Source organism: Lissotriton vulgaris, chromosome 3_1 (genome assembly GCF_964263255.1).
Source record: "Lissotriton vulgaris chromosome 3_1, aLisVul1.2, whole genome shotgun sequence".
Classification (NCBI taxonomy): Eukaryota; Metazoa; Chordata; class Amphibia; order Caudata; family Salamandridae; genus Lissotriton; species Lissotriton vulgaris.
Window position 1 is genome coordinate 302,844,373 of NC_141689.1, and position 13,379 is coordinate 302,857,751.

The 13,379-nt window shown below is 44.6% G+C and overlaps 1 protein-coding gene across 1 annotated transcript in view; it reads left to right on the top strand.

Annotated features, from left to right (window-relative positions):
- The window catches only part of SUB1 (SUB1 regulator of transcription), an 80,814-nt gene that overhangs the window by 14,109 nt on the left and 53,326 nt on the right, over positions 1–13,379 (top strand). Inside the window, exon 2 of the mRNA XM_086960499.1 lies at positions 6,777–6,849. Coding sequence (XP_086816625.1) covers positions 6,778–6,849 — 72 coding nt within the window. The 5' untranslated portion in view covers position 6,777. The remainder of the gene's footprint in view (positions 1–6,776; positions 6,850–13,379) is intronic.

Sequence of the window (13,379 nt, forward strand, 5' to 3'; positions counted from 1 at the left end):
TGGGGACAGCGAGAAGGCCTGCTCCTAACGAGCGGAGTTGTCGGGTGGGCGTATAGGGGCAGAGAAGGTTCCGAAGGAAGGCCGGGCCCTTGCCATGTACGATCCTGTGACCAATACAAAGGACTTTGAAATCGATTCTTTCCTTGATCGGAAGCCAATGTAGTGTTTGTAGGGATTTTTTTGAGGCGGCTCTTCTGGGCAGCCGGAGGACCAGGCGAGCGGCAGCATTCTGAATTGTCTGCAGTCGCCGCCGACTAGTGGCGTTGGCACCTAGATACAGGGCATTGCCGTAGTCCAGTCTTGACGTGACAAGGGCGTGGACCAGGGTCTTCCTAGATGATTCTGGGAGCAGGTTGATGGTTTTGCGGAGTTTCCGTAGAATCGAGAAGCACGTACCAGCTACCCGTCTGGTATGGTAGTCGTAGTCCAATTTTGAGTCCACCCATACTCCAAGATTCTTGACCTGATCACTAGGGGTAGGGAGGGGCCCCAAGGTCTGCGGCCACCAGGCAGATGACCAGACTGAGGGGGGTTTTCCAACAATCAGCACCTCAGTCTTGTCACCGTTAAGACGGAGGCAGTTCTTCGCCATCCATCCAGCCAGCTCCTGGAGGCATGCTGAGAAGTTCGCGGCGGCTTGTTCAGCAGGTTGGGTCAGAGCGACCACCAACTGTGTGTCGTCTGCGTATGTCACTACGTTGCAGAATGTATTTATTGTTGTTGCTTTTTACAGGTTTCTAGCATCTCAAGGTGGTCTGGAAGGTTCAGTCCCGCCTGCGCGTAGCCGTAGATGCAGTTTTTGATCCCAATATTAAAATCAGATGTCCTCTTTCGGAGGGCGCAGCTGGAGCGCTGAGGTCATCAGAGGTCTATTTCTACCGCAAACACGCTCTGTTCCTCTTGCGCTTGCAGTGAAACGGAGCCCCTCTCCAGGCACGTTTCTCAGCAGCGCTCCTCTATCTCAGATGAATGCAGAGGAACATTCGGCGCACAGCTGTTGTTTTCATTTCCTCGCTGGTGTGGGTTTAACAGGCGCCATGGTGTGATGGGCGCACAGACCGAGTCTGCGCAGGACGGAGCTGTGCGCTCTTTCAAACAATTAAGTTACTTCTGTTAACTCAGCAGAGGGGTAGCGCAGCACTCAAATCAAATGACAGGTTTTCGAATACCTTGCGCCAGCAAAGAGTCATGCAAAGTAACGCCTCCTTGAAGCAGGCGCTAATCTGGAGAAATGTTTTTATTTCTCAAACAATTTCGCGAAATTTATGTGCACATCTTCATACCATTCCGCAGGAATGGGAAATGGGGAGTGCATGTGAAAAACGGGAGAATCACGTGACCACAAGCCTCTCGTGAACGAGCCCAGCCAGCCCAGCCTCCCGCACACAGCTTCTCCCACCCCCTCCCTCTCCAGCGCCTGCCTTCCTTGACTCGCATTAGATCATCAGAGGCAGCCCAGCCAAGCACACGCATTTCCCCACAGGCTTACCCATTGTATCACCACATCAAAGCCAGCCATCTGTTGCTACCCCAGCGTGGTGCCAGCAGCTTCACTTCAGGCATCCACTCCCCCCACCCCCTACTTCACACTTCTCACGGTCACCAGGCTGTGTTTGCACTCCCAAACTCTCTTTCTGTATGTAAACTTCTCCGCGAGCACACTCGCATTTCAAGAGTTCTGTGGAAACTTCAGAATTGTATTCATTATTATTTATATATTTAAATGACTCCTCAAGAACCGAGAGAAAGTGTAGCCGAGTATCAAGCGATCGCTTGCTTGCGGTCAGACATACTTATTTGTTCGGCTGTTTTTTTTTCTCTGGTTAAATTTGCTCTGCATGGGAATTTGACATGCTCCAGGGCCCGTCCACAAAGACGGGCAGACAAAAGGGTAGGAAGTGTGTCCTCGCGGCACTTTCCCGGGTGCAAATGTGCGACACAGAAAGGGCTAGTGTAAGCAGAATCAACTCCACACTTTCCTTGCAAATGTGGTGTTTGCTTTAAACGCAGTTTGCACCAATGAAACAGAAAGACACGGACACACACCTACACAGAAGTCCCGAGGAGCCATAATTATAAATGTACAGCTCGTGTGTTTTCACTTGAGGGTTGTTTTTCGAGTCCGCTCAAGCGTGGCCACCAACACGCCCGAATATGTCTCTGTAGGGGCAGTGGGTGTTCGTGTGAAGGAAGAAACGCTTTGCGGAGAAGTGCCCCCCTCCGCCCCCACCAAGAGGTTTGTTATTGGAAGAATGTTCTAGTTTGGAGGAGGAAATGCAGCTCGAAAATGGCCAGTGCAAGCAAGGCATTTCTGAGCTCGTGTTTGTGCCTTATTTAGGACCGGGGCATGGTCATTTATAAGGCGATGTTTACGTGTTAAGAAGTGTTATGACAAGCTGTTTCGGATTCCAGGGAAGAGGCCTCCACGGCACTCAGGGACACCACCACAGCCCTTAGGGACACCAACACAGCACTCAGGGACACCACCACAGCACTCAGGGACACCACCACATCACTGATGTACACCACAAAATCAATCAGGGACACCACCACATCACTCAGGGACACCACCACACCACTCAGGGACACCACCACACAACTCTGGGACACCACCACACCACTCTGGGACACCACCACACCACTCTGGGACACCACCACACCACTCTGGGACACCACCACACCACTCTGGGACACCACCACACCACTCTGGGACACCACCACACCACTCTGGGACACCACCACACCACTCTGGGACACCACCACACCACTCTGGGACACCACCACACCACTCTGGGACACCACCACATCACTCGGGGACACCACCACATCACTCGGGGACACCACCACACCACTCGGGGACACCACCACATCATTCAGAGACACCAACACAGCACTGATGTACACCACCACATCACTGATGTACACCACCACATCACTGATGTACACCACCACATCACTGATGTACACCACCACACCACTCTGGGACACCACCACACCACTCTGGGACACCACCACACCACTCTGGGACACCACCACACCACTCTGGGACACCACCACACCACTCTGGGACACCACCACACCACTCTGGGACACCACCACACCACTCTGGGACACCACCACACCACTCTGGGACACCACCACATCACTCACGGACACCACCACATCACTCACGGACACCACCACATCACTCACGGACACCACCACATCACTCACGGACACCACCACATCACTCACGGACACCACCACATCACTCACGGACACCACCACATCACTCCGGACCACAACAGCACTGTCCTTGCTGGCTAACAACAAGCATTCCCATAGCCAATAGGACTCGCATTAGGAAAGTGCAAGCTATTGGCTTTGTAAATAACAATGCTATTAATTTATATATTTTCAATGCCAACACATATTAAAAAAATAATTGTCATTTACAATACCAATAGCTCACACTTTCCTAATGCGAGACCTATTGGCAACGCCAGTGCTTGTTTTTGCTATACTAATTTTCAACAGTAATCCTTTATGGATTCCGGAGTGGCGTGCTACTCTCCAGAAAAGTGCTTCAACACCCATCAGGGGTAACAAGTGCTATATGAATGCAAATCTTTATTCCCCTTTTATCCCTCCGCTATCCTTCTCCCTCCAAGTAACTGACTAATATCCACCACTGAAATAACTTCATATTTCACCATATTAATTCACCACTAATCCTTTGTAGGCTTCCTGAATAGCGTGCATCAACAAGCGCTATATAAATACAAACCTTTGTCCTCCTCTATCCTTCTGCTATCATTCCAAATCTAATTAACTGACTAACCTATCCACCACTTAAAATGTACTTCCATGTTTCACTACACTAATTCAAGACTTATCCTCTATGGGTCCCGGAGTAGCGTGCTACTCGCCGAAAAAGCGCTTTGACGCCTCGTCAGGGGTAGTAAGTGCTATATAAAGTCAAATACAATACAATACCATTAAAAAAAATATAGGAAAGCACATGCTTACAAACAAACCTGAAGCCCAAACTCATTCAACTCCTTCCACTATAGCTACTAAAGCAGAGTGCTGCAATTTGAATAAGTGGCAACAAATACTTGAAGACTGATTTGACAGTCCTAAAAAATCATTGTGCAATTTTTGACTCTGTCATTCTCAAAGTCAAAACCATCTGCAGGCAAAAAAAAGTATATGGCTCAAAACACAAAGGAACTTTTTTCAATTTTACTTAATATGCTATCGAACATCTGGCCCTCCTTTTTTTTTTTTTTTTTTTTTTTTTTTTTTTTTTTTTTTTTACTTGACGCCATGTTGCACAGCTGATCTTAAAGAAAAGATTGACAAATCCAATAGATGCCAATGCTTGTTTTCATGAGTTTTAGCTGCGCTGCTGTACAACAGGGCTTTAAAACATTGCCTAAGTCACCTGCTGTGGTGAGCGAGACCTATTGGCTTTGCCAATGCTTGTTTGAATTAGTTTTAGCTGGGCTGATGTACATTACGGCTACATAGCATTGCCACAGCGTGTAACTGGTACAGGCGAGAATTATTGCCTTTGCCAATGCTTGTTTGCCGTTGTGTGTGTGTATGTGTATATATATGTATATGTATATGTGTATATGTATATGTGTATATGTATATGTGTATATGTATATGTGTATGTGTATATGTATATATATGTATATGTATATATATATATATACCGGGAAAGAGGAGGCGCGTCTGATCTATGTGGGGCGAGCGTGCCAAAGTTGCGGCCTTCAGGAGTCTCATCTGTGCCCCAGATGGCCCGAGACTGACTGGAAGGGTGAATGAAAGGTTATTACAATGCCAGGAGCCGATGGAACCGCGGCTCCTTCTATGCTGCGTCTTGTCCTGGGCCCGTCAGACTCCACAACAGGAATGACAGATGCCTTCCCCCATAAAACCCCTCCATGTAAATTCTCCTCAGCTTTGTGTTTTTCAAGCCTTGGTGGGTATATTGAGACATGACAGTTTACTCGAAAGCTTTATAGGTTTTCAAACTCCAGAAGAGCAGCGTCCTTTGGAGCGCCAGCAGCAGCTTTACATGTCTAAGTCTTCAGACGTCCATGTGGGATGCAGTGGAGAGGAGAGTACATACCACTGCTGAGTGTCACACTGCCACTCTGTCAACATTGTGTGGTCAAGTTATTGCTCAATTTCGCTATTTCACGAGTCCGCTGAAACGCACTATTCTCGCAAACTGATTCACATCAAGGTCTCCAAGTCATCTGGAACCGCATTGTCACGTCCCATGCATGCATTTACCAGCATGCTGCATTCTGGGAGTTGTAGTTCACCTCAGTTTACTCCCACTTGGGTTAGATTTCCGGATTACGAGGGCTTTCAAAAGGAAAATAAAATTACTGGAGTAAGGTGCCCCTGAAGACATGGCGTCATTATGCAACCTCAACGTGCATTTGTGAAAAAGAAGTTAGATTTGTGATTACAGATGTCAGACTCTGATTCTCAGTACGTAGATATGTGCATTTTTAATGGAGGCAGATGGCAAGACTGATGAACGCTCTGCCCGGTTGCAGGTTTTTTCACAGGTGATAAGATGCTCTCATGCAATGAGAGTTATTTGGGGGTTTAGCACATACATGGTGCTGAACACCAACAACGCGGTAACTTGGTACTGTCTGTATATTCCCAAGCAGTAACTTGCCTTTTTCAACACTTAATTCACTACTAAACATAACCTGATTCAAGAAGACGTAAACGGCGCACTTAATTCACTACTAAACATACACCTGATTCAAGAACACGTAAACAGCGCGTTGACCATTGTAAATAGGCCCAATCATTTTTTTCACAGGGATGTTTGGGCAGGCACGTTGGAGTCCGCAGGTTAAAACTGAAAGCGATCGACCGATACAGTATAAAAGAACAAGATGTCAGCGGTTGTTTTTTTATTCAGTTGCTTCGCCGTGAAATGGATAAAAAAAAAAGCCCGCTAGTGATGCGCGCGCCACTGCGAGGCATATGTCTTCAATTATCGCCCCCGTGTCTGCCCGCGATAATTGAAGACATATGGGCTTTGGTGCATGTAACAGACACCAATAGGCCATAGGCGGAGCTACGTGACCGCCTATTGCGTGGACTGTTAAAAAAACAGCATGCGCACAAAGCCCAATCAAAATGGACCTAGGAAATGCACAGTCACAAGCTGTGTGGAATTTCAAGGTCTATTTTTAAACCCCTACAAAAGAGCCCTTCGCGAGCCCTAAAAACATTGGCAAAGCTGAAAGGTCCGCAGCCAATGCAAGACCTTTTGGTGTTGCCAATGGTTGTTTAACAAGAAGGGTCATGGGCAGAACCTGAAAGCAAATGCTTCAGGTTGTAGGGTAGTTTTTTTTCTTTTTTAATAAAGCATTCTCAATCGGTGTATGTGGTGGTGGAAGCCTCACCCTTTTCAACCCCTCTTGGTTTGTATTTGAGGTTAAATGTTCCAGTAAAGGTACTAGTCTCAGGGGGCTGCCCTGGCTTTATTATGCATGTATTTTTACGATACACAGCAAAGCGGTCAAAAGGTAACATATACAACACATTGTTACAGATCTGATGGTTTTTTTTATCCGATTAGCAGTGTTTCTAGTTTGGAACGTGCTCCTTTTTAAGGAAAAATATATTTGTTAGAGGTAATATTGCAAATTGCTCTATAAAAATGATTATATTGGAATTGTCAGTTGTGTAATTTAATAGGATTGTTTTATGGATAAATAATGTGTAATGTTTATTTTTTTCCCCACCAGAATGCCTAAATCAAAAGAAATTCTTACTTCAAGCTCATCTGGAAGCGACTCTGACAGTGAAGCCGATAAGAAGGTGAATATTGTATATTGCGTTGTACACTAATGCACAGGTTGTACAAACCAATGTGATTACTTTTTGTACATGTGCCTATTATTCTGTGTTTCTGTGTAGCTTACTTGCCACATTTTGAATGATGTAAGTATTAGATACTGCTAGTGCAAAAGAGTAGGCAGGTGTAAGGGAAGTTACTACATGCTTTTTAGGCCCCCCTACTAACTGGTGTAGATGTCGCAAACCTTTAATGTTCTGTACATAGTGTGAATCTTAGGCCAGTCTTTTACTAGTCATTGGATTGCTTTCTTGTCCATTTCAGCTCCATACTCTTAAATGAATGGTGTTCCTCTCTGTTCTTGTTAGTCTCGTCCTTCAAGCATTGCTGCTCTACCAGGTTTTTGATTTTGAGCTGTAGTCCTCCATTTCTGACATTAGGGAGTTTCTTTTTCATGTGTGTTTCAGCACTCCATAGGAGTGCGTGCAGTCCATCTTGTAATAAGGTTCCAATGTGTGGCACTTAATGAGCTTGCAGAACGTCTAAAGGTTTCTTGGCCTGTTCTGAACTCGCTGTAACTACAAGGCTTAATAACCAAAGGAAATATTTCCATGAACTCGCTGTAACTGCAAGGCTTAATAACCAAAGGAAATATTTCCATAATAGTGTGTAGATGACAGGCTGTTTCTTTGCTTCGGTTGCAGAACATTTCACTAGTCCATATCCAAATATAGCTCAATGTATGTAGTTGATAAATGATTGAATATATTTTGGGAATTCCCAACACCCCTTATTGATTGACTGTGTTAATTAGGCAAGATGTATTCGCCATATTAGTCATTGTGCTATGCTCCTGCTCTGTGCGTCTCCACACAACTGTGTTTAATAAAGGTATTATTTTTATGCCTATTTTTTTATTTATTATTGGGCTCTTACAAGTGTGTAGTTCCTCGCTCTATCACACTTCTGCTTACTCCTGTGTCACTCCCTTATAATTCATAATTGCTCGCTGGCCCCTCCCTAACTCCAATCATCCCTCTGTTCCCCTACACCACTACCCTTCCCTTAAACTGTCATCCTGAGCCCCTGTTCTTCCGCATCCCATTACCATTTTCTCTCATTGTCACTCACTTTTCTGCTATACATTGCTATTACTGGCAGTGAATGCTCTTCCATTGGTGAAACTCAGTGACCAGCATTCTCTCCGACTACATGGCAGTGCAGGGTGAGTGTCCTATTCAGTATATCAAGCAATCACTTTCCCACTATAAATTGCAGATATAGGGAGGAAGGTAAAAGCAGGCAGGACACTTCGGAACCTGATAGAGTTCCTATCGTCCAAGGCTTATTGCCTGGATAATTGGAGAAACAATGAGAGCTGTGAGTCAGAGCTTGGTTTATGTTTCATTACTCTGTCCACTCCTGTTGGTTTACTCTGAGTGAGGATTGGGAATAGTCTGAAAACAGAGGGGCAAATGCTTTCCTCTCTGGAGACTCTGATGCAGTCTTGGAAATTACATCTCTATCAAGTGGCACACACTGGCTTTTTAGGTCTTGCCTAGGCAGCCCTTGCACCGACTCTTCGAGGCAGGCTGTATTTAGGTATGGCTTTAAGCTTTTCCCATATTCCGCCCATCTTTTAAATAGGCTCCTGTTACTGTCCTTTGTAAATGGTGTCTTTTGATTTGAGAATAGGTTTAGTCGTCCCTCCTTAGTTGCTACTTTTACCTGTTGTAACCTCCCATGAGGACTGCCCTTGTTACATGTGTTGTTGTTCTGTATGTTTTATTTATAGACATTGAGCACTATTTTCTTAAAGGACTTTCTTTCTCCTTCCTGCTGTTGCAGGCAGGACAAGCTCTCCTTGCAACTGCTTATTCTGCAGTTGTAATGTGAACCAGACGGGAAGGTATTGAAGTGCTTTATGTGAGCACCAGTTCTCCATTTCCAAAATAGCAGCTTACCGCGGTAGCATTTTTCATCAAGGACATCGGTCATTAGGTTTGCTCCTCGGCTCACTTGCTAAAAACCATGACTTCAACAAATGGTTTTTAACCGCTCTTTCTTCATTATGTTCTTCTATGAAAAGGGTCCAAAAAAGAAAGAAACACTTTGGCTGCATATGTCGTCGTCTTATGACATTTTTCTATTCCTAAGTGCAGCCTCGGAAAGGAAAACAAAAAAAGTTAAAAATACAAAAAATGGCCAGATTTGTTATATTTACAACCAAACACATTTTTGCGCCACTTTACAGAGTTTGCCAGTGAAGCGCTACTTTCGTTTTATCACCTTTCTTTAAACAAGAGTTCACTTCTCCTGCTCTGACGCTGCCTCCTCCCCCTCTCTTATTCCTTTTTTGACTCTCGCTCCTCCTCACTTGCTGAAAGGGTTACTTCAACCAGCAGCTCTTACCCCCCTCTTTCCTCTCCTTGATTTGTTCTCTTGTGAAATGGAACCAAAAACAACTCTTGTGCCCTGCCTGCTGCTCCATTTGTCAGGCACAGGCATTTGAAGACGCCGGGCATAAGCATACTTGCAGCGCTCTCATACAGGTATTTATTTACATATTCAGTAGCCCGTTAGGTAGCCTCAGACGCAAATCTCTTGTAAGTCACAATTATTGTGAACATATTCTGTGCAACATGAGGAGCCTTGGGGAATAAACAAGTAGTGGGCGTGTTGAATGCATGTTTGTTCACACCACGCTGACCAAGTGCACAACCGTGCTTCAGTGAGTACCCAGGCCTTGAATGCGACAGGGTCCCGGTTTTGTCACCATTCTGGTGACTGCTGTTTGTCATTTATTCAGTTATATGCCATTTGTTTGCCCCATCAGAGACACATCACCTGCTCAGGGATATGCAATGCGCGGATATCTAGCAGACCTCTGGTTTTAAAAGCGTGGACAGCACAAAACTAGGGTCCACCTGGTACCATAGCGTGAATATATATATATATATATATATATATATATATATATATATATGTTCCAAATAATAAATATCATTGGGCCACATCTATTTTCACCAACATTGCCTAAACCTACTTAGTTGAAGCCGGCCACAAAACGCAGGGTACATTAGATATCTTTGAAGATATCTCTTCAGTCCGGCAAAAGTGTATGGTGTTTTTAATATACTTAATGAATGATGCAACAAAGGTCCTGCTATAAGCTTGAAAGCAAACATTTTGGTATTTGAGCAGGTTTGCCTTTATTGACTCATCTATTTGTGCACAGTGGAGAATATTGGCGTGCCTGTATATAAGCACTGTTCTCTGGAATGCACAGTGAATATTTTAATGTGTCCATGAATATTTTAATGCGTCTATTGTCCAGGCACTGCTGTTAATGTAGAGTGCATTGTGTTAGGCTTTCTGCTCTTTAGCAAGAGATTTCTTAATCGTTTTCTTTATTTTACTTTATAAAATGTGCACCGCTGCTCTTTGTTCAGGAAAGTGGTCTTTTAAAAACCATACTACTTACGTTTTGTAAGGCTATAAGCAACGGACATTAAAACAGGTCTCTTTCAGCCATATAGTCCTATTAACTTTTCAGGCAAAAACACTCCATGATTTCTCAATAAGTGTAAAAACGTTAATGTAACTGTTATTCCCCCGTACATTTCACATGCTTTACTTCATCTTCCATTCCCTATGAGTGTTTGCTGTTTCCAGGATTTTGTTACTTTTTAGGTCGATCTTGGGCAGCGCTGTGCTGCACGGCATGCTGTATTCAGGTAGGAAATTGAAGCTCCGCCCATCTTTTCAATTGGCTCCTGTTGTTGTCCTTTCTAAATCGTTGCATTTGATTCATTAATAGGCTTAGTAGTTCCTCCTTGGTACCGCCTTCTCTGCATTTGTAACCTCCCATGAGAACTAGACTTTTTAATTGTGTTACACCGTCTGCTTTATCTAGTCTGTGAGCATTACTTTCTTCCAATGATTTTCCCCTATTCCACTCACGGCGTGCTTCCTACAATGCAGCAAGCCACCCGCTTTTTATATTTAATTAGTAATGACCGTCCACTTTAACTATGGCAGCCGTACTTCTATATTTAATTTGCCAGTGCGGTCCGCTGTAACTATAGCAGCTGTGCTTCTTTAATTATTGTTATGTTAGCTGTTTATTTTTTCTCAGTAAAAGCTCCCCATTCCGTTCTTTCACTTTATTGGTGGCCGTGCCCCTTTTTTTAGGCATGGCTCGTTGTAACCTGAATACAGCAAGCAGTGTCTAAAAAAAGGTCGCGACCACCATTAAAGTGGTGTCGCATTTGCAAGAGTTTGAGCTATTGGCATTAAAAATGACAATGCCTTTTATGTGTGTTGGTTTGCGAAACAAAAGGCATTGTCATTTACTATGCCAATAGCTTAAACTCTCGCAAATGCGAGACCAGTTGCCTTGCAAATGCTTGTTTTTTCGAGGCAGCATATTACTCTTGTCTCCCCTCCCTCATAAGCTATTTCCAATTTTGTGATTCTCCAGCAATCGCGCTATGCAGTATCATCACTTCATTGCATACAAAAAAATGTAAAAAAAAATTGTCTTTTTCAACACCAAGAGCTTTTGCTTTCACAAACGCGAGACCTATTGCATTGCAAATGCTTGTTTGTTTTATAGTCCGTCCTGACAGCGCAGCAGTCTCCAGACAATTGTGTGACCAACACCAGAGAGACGCTTTGGCTAATATACATTCCTTGACCCTAATATTACAGGTACCTTTCCCAGATAGAAGTGTGCAAAGTCACTCCCTCCAAGCCCCCCGTAGAAATTGGTGTTGGCTGAGCCAAAGCGGAAGGCATAGGAGGGAAGTTTGTCTGTCTGGCTACCTCCATTGTTTTGGTTCGAATCACTCACCTAGATTGTTTGGCAGTAGCTGAAGGCTGAGGACTATCCATTTTTGTTTTATTTTTTTTCTTCATTAAATACCAGGTGCAACTTTAAAAATAATAACTCCATAATTTCATAACATTACAATAAATACTTTTCGGTTGACCGTGACCAAGATTGCGTGCATAAATACATAGAATGCAATAATACAAAGGGAAATTCAATACATACATACATAAATAATAGGTGGGGAATTGGCATGAGAGAAAAACAACCAGCAGGAGTGAGCTTAAAACCAATCTATTTAATGAGTTGCGTTGCTAATTTAAGAGAAATATAGCTCGCAATGATATTTACTTATATATGTAACTCCCATCTTTTAGGAGGGGCCCATACGTTTTGTCCTAATTCTCTTGTTTTCCTGCCCCTTTCTAAATACAGGGAGGATTCTATATTATGAAATCCCAACAAACGCGAGAGCCACATCTGAAAAGATGGAGGCATACTATCCTTCCAGCCTGCCGCTAACATGATCCTGAGGACTGCAACACAGATCAAAACAAACCCTTCATCCTCTTTGTTCAGTTTTATCTTCCCATCACGGCCCAGAATCATTAAGGAAGGGGATAGGTTGGTCTTGAAACCTAGCAGCCCCTCCCAAAATTTCTGAATATTATTCAAAATCTCAGTAAGTTTGTTACAATGATGAAACATCTGGACAAGATCCGCTGGGCCCACAAGACATCTCAGGCATTTATCGTCTTCTCTCATGCCCCACAAGAATAGTTTAGCTGGGGAGAAGTACAAATTATATATTGTCTTGTAATGTTGAGCTTTCAGGTTTGTAGATCAGTCCTACCTTGTTGTGCTTCTTGCCTGCTTTTCCCTCTGCTTCCTCTCCTGTTTCTTTGCCGGTGGTGGAAGGCTGGGCGTTCTTGTTCTTTTACTCTGCTCTGCATTTCTTCTCTCCGTGTGTGTTGGGTGGCAACAGCACCGCGGGGGGACTCCTTCTACTCTTTCTTTGCCCAGGACGGCTGTAGAGGTTCCGCTGGGTAGCTAGGGATCCTTGTGGCGGCCATATTGGGAGGAGGCTTGACATGCTGGTCGGCTGACCAGTGGTGCGGCTCCTCAGTCACTCCCCCTGCGTGTCCATAATACTAGAGGTCCTTTCTACGCGCAGCGGACGCGCCGAAGAAGCGCCAAAGAAAAGCCCGTCTGCGCCCGTCAGCGTCCCGGAGGCGGACGGAGCGACGGGTAGGGCTGGACTATTTTGATACCTTCCCCGGCCAATATCATGATTCGGTATAAGACGGCGGAGCTTCTGTCCCTTCAAAAGGGAGCGTGCTCTTGTCACAGGGTCTTTCCAGGTCAGTATAAGGGTAAGAGGCAGTGTCCTGGCTGTGGGTGGTTGCCAGGCAATGCCCCGGCCCCTATCTCTTACAGTGGGGTAGACCGGTTGAAGCATTTATGTCTGCTCCTAAATACAAGATAATTGAGCAGACATGCTCTGGATATTTACGATCTCCTGGTCACGGAAAAGCCTTTGTGTCTGATGCTGACAGAGACGTGGTTAGGGGAGTCTTCTAACCCGGATATTGCCATGGCAATTCCCCCTGACTAGAACATCTTTAGGCAGGATAGATTGAAGGGGAGGGGCGGGGTTGTGGCACTTATGGTGAATAAACTGGTCGCGTGCTCTATTATTCCTATGGATGTAATTACTGG